Source organism: Pan troglodytes, chromosome 12 (genome assembly GCF_028858775.2).
Source record: "Pan troglodytes isolate AG18354 chromosome 12, NHGRI_mPanTro3-v2.0_pri, whole genome shotgun sequence".
NCBI lineage: Eukaryota > Metazoa > Chordata > Mammalia > Primates > Hominidae > Pan > Pan troglodytes.
The window spans coordinates 42,425,921-42,439,872 of NC_072410.2; the positions used below are offsets into that span (position 1 = coordinate 42,425,921).

At 40.3% G+C, this 13,952-nt stretch overlaps 1 protein-coding gene across 8 annotated transcripts in view; it reads right to left on the bottom strand.

Annotated features, from left to right (window-relative positions):
• Nucleotides 1-13,952, bottom strand: part of CTNNA2 (catenin alpha 2) — a 1,472,650-nt gene that overhangs the window by 338,810 nt on the left and 1,119,888 nt on the right. The window contains exons 1-2 of one of the 8 annotated variants that reach the window (XM_016948866.4): nucleotides 13,582-13,902; nucleotides 10,988-11,122 (exon numbers count right to left, since the gene is read on the bottom strand). The exons of 5 other annotated variants lie outside the window; for them this stretch is intronic. In XM_016948866.4, the coding sequence (XP_016804355.1) occupies nucleotides 10,988-11,032 (45 nt within the window). In that variant the 5' untranslated portion in view covers nucleotides 11,033-11,122; nucleotides 13,582-13,902. Of the gene's footprint in view, nucleotides 1-10,987; nucleotides 11,123-13,581; nucleotides 13,903-13,952 lie in introns of those variants that run through there. 2 more of the 8 variants (XM_016948867.4, XM_063788992.1) reach the window with 2 other exon arrangements.

Genomic DNA, 13,952 nt, shown 5'->3' on the forward strand with positions numbered 1-13,952 from the left:
CTCTTGTCTGCATTGCTCTACGGGCTTGGAAAGAATCCTAACCTAATACTCTGTTGAAAGGCCCAGCTTCACAAAAAAGGTCCAATCTGATTTTTCAATAGTTTATTTTGAAATTTACTCTGTCTCAGTCTATAAGCCAGGGACAATGTTACATTTCAGTTAGAAAACCACCCCCACATAAATAAGTTAAAAATAAACGCCTTTGAAACAAGTTTTGTATTGCACGTTCCCTTCTCTTTCCAGACCTTGTTAGGTATTTTAGAATTCACGAATCCATGAAACCCATGAATGTCAAAGCTCAACGGGATCTTAGAAATTCTCAAACCCAACTCCCACTCTTTATATAGAGAAGGAATTTACCCCCTAAATTACTAGTAAGTGGCAAAACCCAAACCTAAACATAACTATCCCAACTCTATCTTCACTGCACCAGGAATACAACCTGGACTTTGCTCTTGAGAAATTTCAAACTAGAAGGCATAAAGGAAAACAGGGGAGGAGGGGCACACAGAAACAAACACAGAGCAATTTAATACAGTAAATTTAAATTTACTTAAAATGCTCTCTTAATTTTAGATAAGTAACATCTCAAAGAAGGAGGGGATTAATATGGACTTCTGGGAGTATGATTCTCCTACTAGTGAGTGAACTCTTCAAAGAAGAGACTATTATCTAAAATATTTTATATAGCTTAGCACTTAGCACAGTTAAGAAAACAGAGTAAGTACCCACTACATGATTGAGGAATGGATGGGTGAATACGTGGACATACGGATTTATAGGGGTAGATGGGGTGAGGGGTAGTCTGGAGTGAGAATGGGACCCCTTAGAAAGAAGGTGGAAATTTAATAGGAGTTAGAATCAGAGTGACAATGCAGAGGCTAGAGAATACGGAAATAGGCATTATTTATTTAGAGGTTCTTGAGAAAAACAACCTGCTTGAAGCAGGTTACAAGGAAGTAGCAGGTGATGTATCTGGACACTGACATCTGAGCATCATGAAGCTGATGATTGCCTATTCCCATGACTTCAATGAGTTATGTTTAGATTGGTGTTGTAGTGCAGGGAGAGTTTGAGAAACTTGTTAATGAAGCCAGACTCCCACATACAAAACGAGATTTCTGAATGTGTGTGGTTGTCGGTATTCTGTTCTGTTCTTTTTCTACGCAAACAGCAACAGATGGTAGAAGGGGGCCGAGAGGAGTGGGAATCCAGGAGGAAAGTTTGAATTGCCCCATCCCGCCTCTTGCTGGGTCTAAACCTGGGGAAAGGAAGATTTTAAAAGGGTCAAGTTTGGCTTTTACAGAGTTAAAAAGTTGATTGGTTTTTACAGAGTTAAAAAGCCCTCTTAATTGTTCCATAAAAGGGTGTAGGGAATGCAGAAAAATCACTTTATATCATCCATACCAGCTGTGTTAAGGCACGTAGCTTAAGTTTACTGTGCCTTGATTTCCTTTGTATATTCTGAAAGTGGAAGGATCTCACAGAATTTTGATGAATAAATGGAATTAATATATTAAAGTGCTTTAATTTAGTGCCTGAGACAGAGTAATCAATCACTTTATAAGGTCTAGTGGAGGTTATGAGGATGCTGGTGAATGTTTGTCAACATTTATAAAAATGTGCATGGATTCTTTAAGAAAGTGTATCCTGTGTTCAAAATCCTCCTTCCCATCTCTTCATCCCCGTCTCACTCACTTGAGCACACTAACCATTTTACAGTCTCTTGGACCAGGTTTGGTTTAGTGTCTGGGCCTTGGCACCTTCTGTTCTCTCTGCTTGGTATGCATATCTCATGGCACTTTAAATGGCTTCCCCTTGCTCATCATTCAGGTGTCAACTCAAATACCACCACCTCAAGGAAGCCTTGCCTACCCGTAGATAAAGCAGGTCCGGTCCCTCAATTTCTCTCTTCCAGATGGTCCTATTTAATTTTCCCTTTATCAGTACCTAAAATTATCTTATTAATCTATTTGCTTACAAAGTTGCTCAGTTGTGTTCCCCACTGTATCCCCAGACCTAGAATATGCCTGCATATGTGAAGTACTCAATAGATATTTGTTAACTAGTGATTGTCTGGCTAATTGATTGACAAGAACAGGACCTCAAAGCATATATACTGAAAAGAACATCAGTTATAGCTTCAAAGAAGTTGTCCCATTTTGAGAAGAGAATATGGCAAGCAAACATCACACAAAACAACAGCATTCGGTTTTAATGCAAAATTGCTTTTTCTCTCTTTCTGTTCAGACTTAAGGTAAAAAGCAAACTAGGGGAGACCAGCAGCCGGCACATGCCAGATGCTTAAATTGTGTTGGTCTTCTTAACTGTATAAAATCTTAAAGAGTATCCCGAGACTTGCACATGTTCTAGAGATATTTAAACTGCAGACTAAAGGTTGGAGAATCAATCTTTGAACCTTCAGAAAATCAAGGTCCAGTTAAGTAATGGTTCAGAAATGGAAAAGGTCAGTTTAAGTACATGCCTAGCTGTTTCTACTTCTTTAAAAATTGCTCTAATATCTGAATGGTGCTGCCTGGTTAAACACAGTATTTTTAAATATTTATGTACTGTTATCTTAATTTTTCAATTTCCATTTAAAAAAAAGGCACAGGACAATTGAGCATAAAAATGTTATATCCTCTCTCTCTAGCTATTCATGCTGTGAAGCAACCTGTTTTACTGTATAAACCTGTGTTTGTTCTGTTTCAGTTGTGCAGAAGGAAACAGTTCTGGCACCTTTAAAAATCAAAGATCTATCACTCAACAAGAGAAGATAGCAATTCTAAGAAAGGGACTTATGAGAAATAGCAAAAAGATACAGTGCTTCTAAAACCTTAGCGGGCTTATGAATCACTTGGAGATCTTGTAAAAATGTAGATTCCGATTTGTTACAGTGGGTCTTGGGTGGGGCCTGAGATTCTGCATTTCTAACAAGCTATAGGTGATACCTGCACTGCTGGTCCTCAGTGTTTATGGATGATACTGTTAGAGTCATATGGCTTGAGAAATAAAAATCACTTTAAAGCATTTCATACTTAGAGTTGTAATAATATTAAGCCACCACTGCTGCTGTACTTAATCTGCAAACACAACTATAAATTCTTCCCGTCCCATCAAGAGGTGGAGCCTATTTCTCCACTCCTTGATTCAGACTGACCATGTGATTGGCTTTAGTTAACAGACAACAGCAATTTGCCAAATGGTGAGACTTGAAAAGTGTTTGTGCACTGGGACTTCTCCTTTGCTGCTCTTGGAACCCTACAATCACCACTGGATTGCACCAGAGCTAGCATACTGGAGGATGAGAAGACATGCGAGAGAGAACTCAGGTACCCTAACCTAAAGTTAGTTGAGTCCCAGCCAACAGGCTGCCAATTGCCATCCCTGTGAGTGAAGCCATCCTGGATTGTCCAGTCTTCCGCTAATTTTCCAGTTGATCATGGACACTTGAGCGAGCACCACAGCTTTCAGTCAACCTGGTCCCCACAGAAGTTATACTCAGCCAACACATATTGCCAGAAACTAAATAAAGTGATTGTTGTTTTAACCACCATGTTTTGGAGTGTTTGTTGCTGCCTTTTTCATTTTGCTTTTGCTTTTTATGCAGCCTCTAAAGTAGGAACAGATATCTAAAGAGGGAGCAGTCAAAAGTCTGAGATACTGGGCACAATGCAATTTGTGCTTATGATTATTTTCCCTCCTTTTCTTCAATCTATAGGGTGTGATTTTTGCCCTGGCATAGTAGAAATTGATATAGGTAGTTATTGCAATAGCATTTTAACTATTTTCTGTTTTTATAATTCAACTCATTTTTCCTTTGTTTTACTATGTTGAATGCTTCTGCTTAGGGGTTAAGTCACTTGCCCAGATCACACAGCTTCTAAATGGCAGAACAGTTTTCAGACTAATACAAAGTCAGAAATTTGAAAATGCTTTTCACAATGTTATTAGATGTCTCAAATTCTTCTGCTAAAATGCAAATATAGATTTGCCTCTGAAGGACATGACCTCCAGCCATCACCTTGTTCCATGTTTGAGGAAGGAATATAAGGTCTATCCGCAAGGAATAATCTTACATTGATGTGATATGCCAATGGCAAACCCTCTTCAGAAATGATACACTCAACATCAGCTAGACATTGACATAGAGCCATGAGGCAGACAGCATCACCCTTACACGTTTCCTTTGCAGGTTCACTCATGGTCAGGCATCCTGCCCCATTGTTGGTGATCTTGACCATCCAATGTCCTCTCCAAATCTATCAGGCTCAACCATATTTTATCTCTTCCACAGTCACATGAAATTCATATTAATGACAGTCCCATGGCCATCCCTATATGTTAAAGGCTGCTTGCTATGGACTAGGGGAGTGTTTCCTAATTTTACTAAACTGTCCTTCCTATTGAGGCGATCTCTACGTCTTCTGCCCCATCCTATTCTTTCTTGTTGAGAATCATCACTTAGAGGCTCTGCAAACTGGTATTCCTTAAGCTGAATACAGTTCACAATATCATTTGCTCACTAACAAAATTCAGTTGTAATAAATTAGAATTTGAATGCTTTTAATCAAAATCTGCACTTTGTAGGTAACACAAGGTCCTGTTATTCCTCATCTAACTGCTACCCCAGATATTACCTTACTGGACTGTGAAAACTTTTGATTGTGCATCAGCTGGTATTCTAATCTTTCTTTCTGGAATTTGCATCTACTGCCACCACTATAGCCACCAAGCACATTCCAGGGACTCCCTGATCTATATGTGCAGCTCTAATGTCTGTTCAGATCTTCAACTGCTCACTCCTGGCTCCAAGTGTGAGCTTAGCTGGCTTTTACATCCTACTCTTCCTTGCCTCCCTTCTCCCCTAGAGCAATCCATCTATTGAAATCACCTTTCTTGGAAAGAGTACCACTTAAAAGTTTGTCAATCCACTGCAGAGCTATTATTGCACCTGCTGCCCTGCCCATTTGTAATGTGAACATAGCCCACATAGTATCTCATTTGGGAAGATATGGTAGTCTCCCAACTGCTCTCATTGCTTTCAGTATCCTTTCTCCTCCATTCACGTTCAAGGGAGTCATCAGAATTATATTCCTTGTACTCACATTTTGGAAATCATATTTCTAGTTGAAAGTCTTTCCAATCTGGCACTAAATTCACACTCCTTTCTTACCCCCTTCTCCTGCATACCTGTGCTCCAGACATGGTATGCATCTCAGAAGTCTTCATATTTTTTTCACAGACTTTGCCTACTGACTGGAGTGGCCTTCTCCATCCATCCATCTGGTCAATTCGTCTTCCTTCCTCTACCTGGTCTTGCTCAATTAGCTAGAAAAATCTCTTCAACCACAGCTCTTGTTTACATCTCTGCCATAGCATGAATAATATTGGTTTGTTACTCATCATCTCCACTCCAGAACTGTGAACACACAGGGTAGGGACCACATTTTATCTAACTCTGCTTCTCATCGGGTAAAATTCCATCTGACTTACAACAAATGAACAAAAACAAGAATAGCAGCAAACACGTATGTTAAATAATTAGAAAGGCATTTTCAAGATTCTTGTCAGAGATTGAGGAGTGAGACAGCTTGAATGAAGAGATAAATGCATCTAACTAGGCAGGTTAGTTTACCACTGAAGACCTGTTGCTTATGGATGGTGAGGGATTTCCTACAACTAATAGATCTGCAACAGGAGGCCACACATAAAGGCATTAATCTGTGTGACTTCAACTCAAGAGTTTCGGCTTTGCTGGGCTAATGGCTTGTGCCTATATGTCAATGTAATATAGAGGTTTTTATATTTAGTTTAGATTCCACAGGCTATTGATTAGGCAAGCATTCAAACTAGTTAATAAACTCAATTCAATGAGAGTGTTTACAAACCCAGAACTATGCAGACTGCACTAAGAGAAGAGAAAACATATTTACTAGTACTATGTGGCAATTCTCATCTCTCTATATCTGGTCTCTCACATCTGATCTTCTTCTCCCTTTAAAGGTAGATATTAGAAGGTCTAAAACACAGAGAAAGTAATATGTCTGTTCTTAGAGAGTTTCATTTTATCTGTGAGGACAAAATTTCCAACATCTGTAAAATTCTATAAAACAAGATAATTAAGTGTCAAGGAATATCAGAGACAGAACAGACAGAACTTACTATAGAATTAAATTGGTTCTGTTAAATATATTGAACCCCAAGTTTCTCTTCAAAGAATCAGTATGTCAGTAGGTTCAGCTCTCTTATTCTTTGATTCTCCATTTTAAAGTTTAACTTCCTGGTTCTCTTTGCCCACTTGCTTCTAGTTTCAGTAAACAACTTTCCCACTAGTCCTAATCAGTAGTTCACATTTGTTCCCCTGGTCATCTGCTCTGTCCTGACTCATTCTGGTCACCTGCTTTGACCTCAGTCACCCTTGGTCACCTGCTCTGACCCAAGTCACTTTTAGTTACCTGTTTCTAACCGTTGTCCCCACCAACTACTCACCCCGCTACTCTGGCTCATACTCCCGCCCTCTTTAAATAGCCCATCAGAATTAGCTTAGACTGTGCGGTCCAACCCTAGCCAATACGGGAACCACACAGCAGTAGGGGCTACCTGCGTAAGGAGTAAGAACTCCTGCCCCTCCTCTGTCCAGGTGTGCTCTGGCCATTGTTCCATATGCGATGAGCACCCTTTCTGCAGAAAGTAAAAACTGCCTTGCTGAGAGAATCAAATTTATGTTCGAATGCTATTTCTTTGTGGCAATGAGGAACAAGCATTTCTAACAGTTCGTTTATTTATGGCTAGGATGAGAAGGTGAAATTTGCTAATAGCAAGTACAGGAACTGTAGTTGTCTAGGTATCCCCCATAATTGATAAAATTATGACATAAAACAGGTTCCTGCACCAGCATTCTTCTATAATGCTTGAAATCTGAACCTTGGAATGTCTTGGTAAAGTGATAGCCAGTTTAAAGTCAAATGCAATATAAACTGCAATTAAATAAGTTTTCAAAACTGTTCTGGTTTAATGTTAATAGAAATCCCAAATAAATGGCTGAAACCATGAAAAACAAGATTTCTTACAATTGAGATTGTGAGACTGAGATTTCTTACGAGGGTGAAACAGGAACAACAGAACAAAGCCTTGTGCGTTTCACAAATGCATTTAAATACTTTTACCCTCATAGAGCATTTTAAGTAATGCTGGATTAATCCATTTTCAGATATTAATGGCTTTGTGAAAATAATTTGGCTGGCCAGCTACTTAATAAGACGCAGGAATTAAGTCCTCATAAACTCCCAGAAGGAATCTTGAAGGCCCCAAGCCAGCCCTCTTTCTGAAGTGGGAATTGCCTTCATAGGATGGAATGAGGAAATGGGTGTGACGAGGAAGAATGATTCCAAGGCATCATAAACAAAGGCAGAAAGAAATACAGGTTGGGGCCCCAGCCAGATGAAGGAGAGGGGCCCCAAAACATGTTTTAATTTATGGTATCATGGGGGTTTCTCAAGGCAAAGAGAAAGCAGCAAAGCCAACTATTGAGGATGAAAAGTGTGAAATCTTTCAGGACGACAATTTGGCATTATGTATTAATAGTTTTTTTAAAGTCCTCATCCTTTGAACACCAATTCCACTTCTAGAACAAACATTTAAAGGCATGGGCGCCCATATATTCAAAGGTATAAGGATATTAATCACAGTATATTTTATAATGACTAAAAACCAGAAACAACCTAATTAATAAATAAGAGCAGACAAATTCTGAAAGAATGTATACCCAAAACTTAATAGTTCATCTCTGGTGATTGAATTTTAGGTGACTTCATGTTCATTTAATTTTTGTCACTTCTGTGTTTCTCTATTTACATTTTTTTTTTTTTTTGAGACGGAGTCTCGCACTGTCACCCAGGCTGGAGTGCAGTGGCGTGATCTCAGATCACTGCAACATCCGCCTCCCGGGTTCAAGTGATTCTCCTGCCTCAGCTTCCCAAGTAGCTGGGATTACAGGCGCCTGTCACCACGCCCAGCTAATTTTTTGTATTTTTAGTAGAGACAGGGTTTCATCACGTTGGTCAGGCTGGTCTAGAACTCCTGACCTCAGGTGATCCACCCGCCTCGGCCTCCCAAAGTACATTTTTTATAATAAAGTATTCATGAGAAATACGCACATGCCATAGTAGCAGATTGGCAGTGATAAGAAAATTGAGGAGTAATGTAAGCAAACTCTGTTAACATCAAAGCTTTTCCCAGAAAGACAACCCTAATGCACTTCCAACTTACCTCCCCTCACTTGTCCCTGCTGTCTTGACTCTTCCAAAATTGTATGTGTGAAGGGGCAACATGTTGGGCTGCCCCATGGGATCAATTACCATGCAACTCTGCCTGCCTTGGAAGACTGCAATCAAAGTCTTATGCCAGATGTCAGAATACCATTATCTCCTAGGATAATATGGGAATAAACCAGCTGAAAGATACCTAAAGCTAGCACCTATGAAGGCTCTACACCGCCTGCTGTACCAATTACAAAATCAAACTTTAAGAGCCCTGCTAAGTGCTCAGGCCTGTGGTACACATAGACTTTCCATTCTAAGTGTTTAAAATCTAATAGGAGAGAAAACACATTATTCAGAAAGTTTTATTTTTTAGACCCAATTCCACTAGCAAGGGTGGGCAATCACTTAACATTTCTGCCCCTTTAGCTTCTCAATTACAAAACTAGGGAATCAATGATATCTGGGTTTTTATTTCAGGTTAAAATTTGTGAATGTTCCAATAATGCATCTCAAAATTTAATTACCTGGGGCTAATGGTTAAATGCAGATATGATTCCATGGGTCTGGGGAGAGGCCTGAGAATCTACATTTCTAACAAGCTCCAAGGTTTGTGGTCTCAGGCCTACACTTTTGAGTGGCCAAACTCTATTAGAGTTTGTTCATTTAATCTTTGTGACTTCTGTGTTTCTCTATTTACATTTTTTTTTTTTTTTTTTGAGATGTGGTAGCTGGGTGTGGTGGCGGGCGCCTGTAATCCCAGCTACTTGGGAGGCTGAGGCAGGATAATCACTTGAACCCGGGAGAAGGAGGTTGCAGTGACCCGAGATCATGCCACTGCACTCCAGCCTGGGTGACCGTGCGAGACTCCGTCTCAAAAACAAAAAAAAATGTAAATAGAGAAACACAGAAGTGACAAAAATTAAATGAACAAACTCTATAGAGTTTACATGATTTCATTTAATTCCCCCAAGCATCCTCTGAGATAGCCGTCCTTAGCCCTATTTCACTGACCAAGAAGTGACTTGTATAGGGTTATACCGATTAAAAAGGGGCAAAGCAGAAATCCCAACAAGGTCTTTTTACTCTTCGTCTCCAAGATGTTTAATGTCCCTTTCAGTTTTAAAATACTATCATTAGAAATTATTGCCACACTCATATAAAGTGAACAGGACCACAAGATTGATAAAAGTAAGCTGCTAATGGAGTTCAGAAGAAGAAAAAGGGATTGCTTTATAGAGGGCAGGGGCCTCGGAGTCAGTTAAGAAATCATAGAGGAGATTTGCCATCAACCTTGAAGGATAGTTAAAATGAAGGTAAGCAAAGATGGAGAGAATATAAAAACATAGGTAAGCGTAACATGGCATAATCAGAGCACCAGTATGTTCTCTACACCAGTATAGAGAAAACCTGTGGAGAGGGAGGACAGGCCTCATGAACTGGCATTTCTTTCTTTTTTTTCTCTCTCTCTCTCTTTTTTTTCTTTTTTCCTTTTTCTGAGACAGAGTCTCACTCTGTTGTCCAGGCTGGAATGCAGTGGCGTGATCTCGGCTCACTGCAACCTCGACCTCCCAGGTTCAAGTGATTCTCCTGCCTCAGCCTCCTGAGTAGCTGGGATTACAGGCACCCACCACCACGCCTGGCTAATTTTTGTAGTTTTAGTAGAGAGGGGGTTTCACGGGTTTCACCATGTTGGCCAGGCTGGCCTCAAACTCCTGACCTCAGATGATCTGCCCACCTCAGCCTCCCAAAGTGCTGGGATTACAGGCATGAGCCACCATGCCCAGGAGAACTTGCATTTCTATTTATTATTATTAATTCATTTATTATTTCTTTTATTATTTATTCTCATCATTTACATCATTCATAGAGCATGGCAGTTAGTTTCTTATTGCTATCCATGTTACCACGTTGCTTTAAGAGTTGGACAAAGTTTGATAAGTAGTATGACCTCAATTTCTAATTCGATTCTCCTAAGTGGATCTCCTGAGAGCAGCCTTGGGGCCCCCACCCTCAGCCTCTCCATGCACCTTTTGAGGCATTCTGTAAAATGCCAGCTGTATGGTATGTGCCCACAGAAACAACAAAGTTAATTCTCTCTTTTTGAAACTGTGACTCCCACTCTCCCCCAATTCTTCTAAACGTTTCCTTTTAAAGAAAAGCCATGGTTCGCTGCCACTGAAAATTAAAGACAACAGCATAAAGATCAAGGTCCAGGCTGGTGCTAGCGATGACAGAACATTAAAATAATCACTCAAATTTCCTTCCTTGAACATTGACAAAGATTGCTAATGGAAAGCCAATCCCCAGAATGCAGATTCATTTCAGACTTTCTGCACTTGCACCTCTGTGTTCACAAATTATTTTGACTAAAATGAACAAATTGGAAGTGTTGAGATAAAACAGAAGTAATGACATACCAAAAAAAAAAATTGTATGTTACTCCCCCACTCCACTTCACAACATAGAGTACCACGAAAAACAGGAGGGCTCATTAGGCAAAGGCTAATTTACAAGGTTGAAGAGAGAAGGAATTAATCGACTCTTCCCTCCGTCAAGCTATACTTCTGGCCTCTCTAACTACAACGAATTTGCTCCATGAGCTCCTCTCTTCTACCTCCCCTTAGTTCCAGATTATGTTTGGCCATCAGATTCATAACTCATATAACCCAGACTTCCTTCCCATTTGCTGAATCCATATTTTCAAGATTCTTATCGTTTCTTACCCCAAACTGGAGGTCTGGCTTCAGTACCCAATCACATGTTGGCATGATGGCTTGGGATGGTATTCTTGATGCCCAACTATTAGTACTAGACTTGCAGTTATAGCGGTTCAGCTAGATGAGCTCAGGTTCCTTCCCCTGACAAACATGGAAAATGTCAAGGGTAGTTTCAAAGCATATAAAGCATCTCTTATCCAATATACAACATTTGAAGAAGAAGTTTGCCAACAGAAATCTACGGTCACCCGGGAAGAAGAGATTGATCCAGTACCTGCAATAGCTACATTGTAACCTGGTGAATCAGATATTTTCAAAAGACAGGTAGAGACATATGAGAGAATAAGCAGGAGGAAAGAAAAAAACTTCAGGTGAGCTTTTTTTTTTTTCTTTTTTTCCTTTTTTAGTTCATTGGACACTTACAGGCATGAAATTAAAACTCATGAAAAACAGCCATATCGACTTGCTGTGGTGACTCAAAAGTTGTCGTTTCTCGATTCAACTTTGCTGAAACACTCGATTCATGTTGTTCTTATTTAACCTAATTTGCATTGATTTAATCAGTGCTGGTATGCTTTAAATACATAATAAATTGGGATTCTGCAACTTAGATGACTTAGAATAGCTAAATTTCAATAAAGCTCATTTCAATCTGTTAATGTATACGGTTCTGCCAAGGGGTTTAAAACTGTAGAAAAGATGCAAACTTGCCACATTAGAGGTGGGAAAGGCTTAAAGATACCATATAGATGAAATGATTTGCAGGATAATAATGCAAAAAGCAATATATAGAAAATATATATTTATATATAATATATATATAATTTATTTATTTTAATTACAGCCTAGGAGCATCTTGTAAGTTTTGAGTAGCACACTTAGAAGAAAACTCACATATAAATCAGTGAATTTAATTTTATTCCCTTTCTTTCTTGCCAACACTCAACTCTTCTGCCTCTCTGCACCAGCTCTACAAATCAAGTGACATCCAAAGTGGGACCTCTTCTTGCCCATTTGGCAGCCTCTGTCACCACTTTGCCAAGCAGCCAGCATTAGGAGGATTTTTTTTTTTCCTAGCAACCCTAGGGATTGGGTGGTGTGTACTCACAGTACTCGCTGAATGGCTGGCCGCTGTTTAACCCTGCGGGCGCCTCCTCAACACCCCTCCCCCACCTCCCAACCCTTTAGAGTTTATGGCTCCATCAGCTGGCCTGCTGTCAGGAATAATTGTCTTGGCAAGAGGTGAAACCACTTGATGGTGAATTTGTTTGTCTGTCTGTTAAAGTGTTCCGCAGCACCTTGGAGGTGCCAGGATGAAACATGCAAATGCCTGATCCAGAGTCAGGTAGGCAGCAAGAGTGACAGAGAGGCAATCATCAAGAATGGCAAATTAAGAAAGAAAGAAAGAGAGAGAGAAAAGAAAGAAAGAAAGAAAGAAAGAAAGAAAGGAAGGAAGAAAGAAAGAAGAAAGGAAGGAAGGAAGAAAGAAAGAAAGAAAGAAAAAGTAAGAAAGAAAGAAAGAAAGAAAGAAAGAAAGAAAGAAAGAAAGAAAGAAAGAAAGAACCATCTGTGCCAGTTGCAAGCTGTATGACCTTGGATAAACCATGATGTCTCTTGGCCTCAGTTTAGTCACGTGCAAAATTAAGGGGGTTGATTTTCTAATGTCTCTTCTAACTCCTAAGACAGCATGTGATGTCTAGGACATTTCAGATTTGTGTTCCTTCCAATTAAATGATACATCTCAGAGATGAATGACCAGGGCAGAGCTCAGATGAATACAAAATGGAATGATTCATGCCCCTGTTCATATGACTTTTCCTGAAAAGTACCACCAGTCTTTGGTGACTTTGATTCCATTGGTTGGCCTCTTCAGCTTAGATGCTAAGGACCAATCCAGTTACTTGTCCAGTCTATCTACCCTGGCTCTGGTAATCCACCCTCATTCCTATCAAAGTAAGTGCCACTACATATAATGCCTACTGATTTTGACTTCCTTAGAGGCAGAAACGATGGGAATTCAAACAGTGGAGCTGGAGACTCACATTTGACTCTCCCTACCATCTCCCTGGGCATCTTTGTCAAGAAGGAAGGCTTGCCCACACTCACTTCCCGCAGGCTTTCTCAGCCATCTTGGAGGACTTTGTTTAAACAGATGACCAACTGACCCTCCCCAGGGCAGACCCTCTACAGACCAGTAGGCACAAGGTGTGTGTGTGGGGAGGTGGGGGGAGAGCTCATTGTAAGGACTCCTATCTATAAATGATTATGAATAGAAATAATGAGGCAAAGGCTTCTCGTCATACTCAGAGGAAAAAGTGGCACAACTTAGTGCAGTCTCAAAGCTTAATTAGGATGTGTGTATGGAGACGGGTAGGCTTCATTACGGCTTAAACTATCACGTCCCTACACATTCACACTCTCTTGGAGTGGGGTGCACTGCAGGGCCCAGTAATCACCATGAGCAGCACAAGTCAGGGTAAGCCCTCCCCATGTCAGACAGTACAATCGTTCTTTAATCCACCCAGTACCGCATATGTATCTGTGGAGCCTGATGAAGCCCCGGAGGGATCTCAGTCAAGTCTCCCTGCACACAGACATACCTTTTTGCCACACTGGATCTCACACCACCGGGACTGGGATGGCTTCCCAAACTAGGTGGGTTTGGAAAGCATTTCCCCTCTCCACCTCAAAAAAGGGCTGGCTGACTGCAGAATTCCAGTACTCGCAAGAGGGGGGAAAAAAACCCAAAATCTTAGCCAAGCCCCAAAATCATTGCCTTCCTGTGTCTTCTCTCAAGTTGCTTTTCTAAAGCAAAGGTCCAAACGTTGATTTCTCTACAGATTCCTACGTATCTCTTACACGTAGACAGTTTTAAAGGGGAAAAGAATATATCGCCAAAAGGGAAGGGGGAGAGCACAGAACATTTCAGTTTCCCACTTGGAAATATCTTGTCGTGGATGATGCTACCCCT